A 2954-nucleotide genomic window follows, 5' to 3' on the forward strand; every position below is an offset into this window, starting at 1 on the left:
CGCCGTCACGTGGCCGTCAGGGCGGCCCGGGGCGCTCCGAGGCACCATGGGAGTTGTAGGTCCGCTGAGGGCCCTACGCCCGGCCTCGGGGAGCGCCCGGAGCGGCTGCGGGACGGGACGGGACGGGACGCGACGCGACGGGATAGGATAGGATAGGATAGGAGAGGGTGGGACGGGCTGAGCGGGACCTCGGCCCGAGAGGGTGCGAGGCCGCCGCGAGGCTTTGCCCCACGCACACCCAGCCGGCAGCACGGCCCCGCCGTACCCGGGAACACGGGGCTCCGGGAACGGCTGGAGTCGGCGCCGCTCCAGCTCTCCAGACACAAAATTCCGCAGAGCAGATGTTCGGCACCGAGTGTGCTTCGCCTGAGCCCCCTGGAGCAGCACAGCTCGGGCCAAAGCCCTGCCCCGCCGAGGAGCCCCGCGGGCGGGGGCAGCGCACGGGACCGGCGGCGGCTGCTCCGGCAGCGCTGGCTCACCCCGGTCACGGGCTGTCCCGTGCTCCGCTCCCCCTGCTCTGACTCAGGGACAGGGAACGAGCAGCGTCACCCGCTCCGGCTGCCCGTGCTGAGCAGCTCCTGCCGGGCTGTGAGCGGCGCCGAGCGTTACAGTGAATGAGCAGGACAGAAATAAGTGAGGTTTGTCTAATTTCCGGAGAATTTTAATAGGAACCATGGACTGTACATCCTCTAGAAGCAAGCGATCTCTGGCTTTGGTCCCACCTCTGCCATACTGGCTGTCAAGACCCCTTTCCCCCCCCTCCGGTGGCCCCGGTCCTGAGATCCCCTCTCTGCTGGGTGTCCCACCACCCTGGGAGGATTCAGCTGGTGTCGGGAGCGGCACCATGAGCCGTGAGCCAGCACCGTGAGCCAGCACCATTCCTGCCGTCAGCCTCTTCAAGGGCGGTGCTGGAGGCAGGGGCCCGCCACCCTCCGCACCCCGCCCTGCAGGGAGGCATCGGCCAGAGTGAGGAGGGGGCCGCGGGGCAGGCCCCGCCCGGTCGCCATTCTGGCCACTTCGCCGGGCAGGAGAGCCCGTCTCCAGAGAGCAAAGCCAGCCAGGTGACCCACAAAAGCTTCTGCAGTGCCCAAGTTCCTGCTGGGGCCGTCCTGCTCCCAGCCCAGCATCAGCGAGCCACCAGCAGGAATTTCATAGCCCTGCTGGAAGCCGGAGCCGGCAGCCAGCAACCTCCTGTCCACGTAGAAGCGGTACTGGCCCTGGCTGGAGGACCAGGTGAGGCACAGGTGGTGCCATTTGCCATCCAGGAGCGGCATCACCGGGAGCTCCCGAAACTGCCCGTCCCCCACGATGAGAAGTGCAGAGCCAGGGCGATCCCGACCATGGCCACGCACGGCCAGCTCGCTGTTCCCGTCCTCGGTGGTGTAGGAGATGAGAGCACCAAGGCGAGGGGCTGGGGTGGCCAGCCAGGCACAGAGTGACATCGCCCGCAGCCCCCGGTGTGGCCCCAGCCCAAGGACGGCCCTGTGCTCAGCGGAGGTGTTGGGGAAGAGCAGGACGGCACCGGTGCGACAGGCGGGGGAGGTGGGCACCGGGGCGGGGGGGCCGTACCTACCCTCTCCCGGCTGCTGGGGGAATTCGGGCTGCTCCTGGGGGACCGTGGCTACAGTGGGGAGCACCGGTGCCATGGTCTGGGGTCCTGCTGCTGCATCACGAGGGGTCTCCTCATCCTCCCCGGGTGCTCCACCAGGCCCGGCATCAGCCGGCAGCCAGAGCCCTTCCTCCTGCAGGCGTTCCTGCCACCGCCTCGTCTTCGGGCGCCGAGGGCCGGGAGTGCTGGGGGCAACCTGGCCCGGTGGCTCCTGCTCCAGCTGGCTGCCCCGGCTCCGGGCAGTGTCTGGCTGACCGTGCGGTTTGGTGCCAGCCTCCACCAGTGCAGCTGGTGGGTGGGTGAGCAGGCCGTGTGGTGGGCTCAGAGCACCCACGGTCCCCTCCAGCCTCTTCAGCCTGCGGCGTAGCCGCCGGCCAGCGGTGGCCAGGCGGGCCAGCTCGGCACCAAGGGCGGCCCGGGCAGCGACGGCCGCCTCCGCCTGCTCCGCCAGTGCCTGGAAACGTCCATCGATGTTGTAGGAGATGTTGTAGTTGCTGGCGATGCTCTGGAGATGGTTCAGTGTCACCTCCTGGAGCCGGAGAAACTGCAAGGGAGTGGGATGACGTGGGGTGAATCCACGTCCCCATGCGGGCCCCTGCCCAGCCCAAAACGCTGAGTGTCCCTCTGGCACAGGCTGGTCAGCCCCCCTTCCCCGCCCCGGGCACCCACCTGCTCCTCCAGGCGCCGCAGCCGCAGGAGCAGCGGGCCGGGCCGGGCCAGGGGCCCCGGTGCCCGGGTCAGGCCGCCCTGCAGGGCGGCAGCGAGGATCAGGCAGAGGGGCAGTGCCATCCCCGCCATCCCGCTGCCGGACGCTTTCTGCCTGCACGGCAAGGCCGGCCCTGGCCCCCGCGGTGCCCCCCCGGGCAGCCTCCATCATGATGAGATCCGCAGCCGCCTCTGGCACGGCCCAGCACCGGGGCTCCCAGCGCCGGGGCCCCGGGCCAGCGCACTGCGGGGGCGGCTGGACCCGGCCCAGAGCTCCCGGGGCAGGGGCCGGGCCGGGCCGGGCCGGGGGTATTCGGCTGTGAGGTGGGGAAAGGTGTGGGGGGCACATGGCTGGGTGCAGGGCAGGAGGGGGACAGGCAGGGCAGTGCCGGCAGGACAGGGCGGGTAGAACGCTGTGGTGTGGTCAGTGCCGGCAGGACACGGGGGGGTAGAACGCTGTGGTGTGGTCAGTGCCGGCAGGACAGGGCGGTGCGGCAGGGCCTCCACGAGGGGGCAGCACGTGCGCGACTCAGCGCCGTCCGTGGGCGGAGCTTTGGTGCCGTGGGCGGGGCTTCGCCGTGGCGCAGCCGGAGCCCGCCTTTCCCTAAGCCCCGCCTTTCCCTAAGCCCCGCCTTTCCCT

At 70.6% G+C, this 2954-nt stretch overlaps 1 protein-coding gene across 1 annotated transcript; it reads right to left on the minus strand.

Moving 5' to 3' along the window:
* Positions 1-645: 645 nt before the first annotated feature.
* PTX4 (pentraxin 4) lies at positions 646-2934 on the minus strand. The gene is made up of 2 exons (XM_042037330.1): positions 2279-2934; positions 646-2153 (listed from the first exon to the last, which is right to left on the minus strand). The coding sequence occupies exons 1-2, from the start codon at positions 2405-2407 to the stop codon at positions 897-899; spliced, it is 1386 nt and encodes a 461-aa protein (XP_041893264.1). The 5' UTR covers positions 2408-2934; the 3' UTR covers positions 646-896.
* Positions 2935-2954: the final 20 nt, after the last annotated feature.

This window comes from Corvus kubaryi, unplaced genomic scaffold, assembly GCF_017639235.1.
Source record: "Corvus kubaryi isolate FWS band 111438036 unplaced genomic scaffold, C.kubaryi_AGA036_p1.0 37387, whole genome shotgun sequence".
Lineage (NCBI taxonomy): Eukaryota > Metazoa > Chordata > Aves > Passeriformes > Corvidae > Corvus > Corvus kubaryi.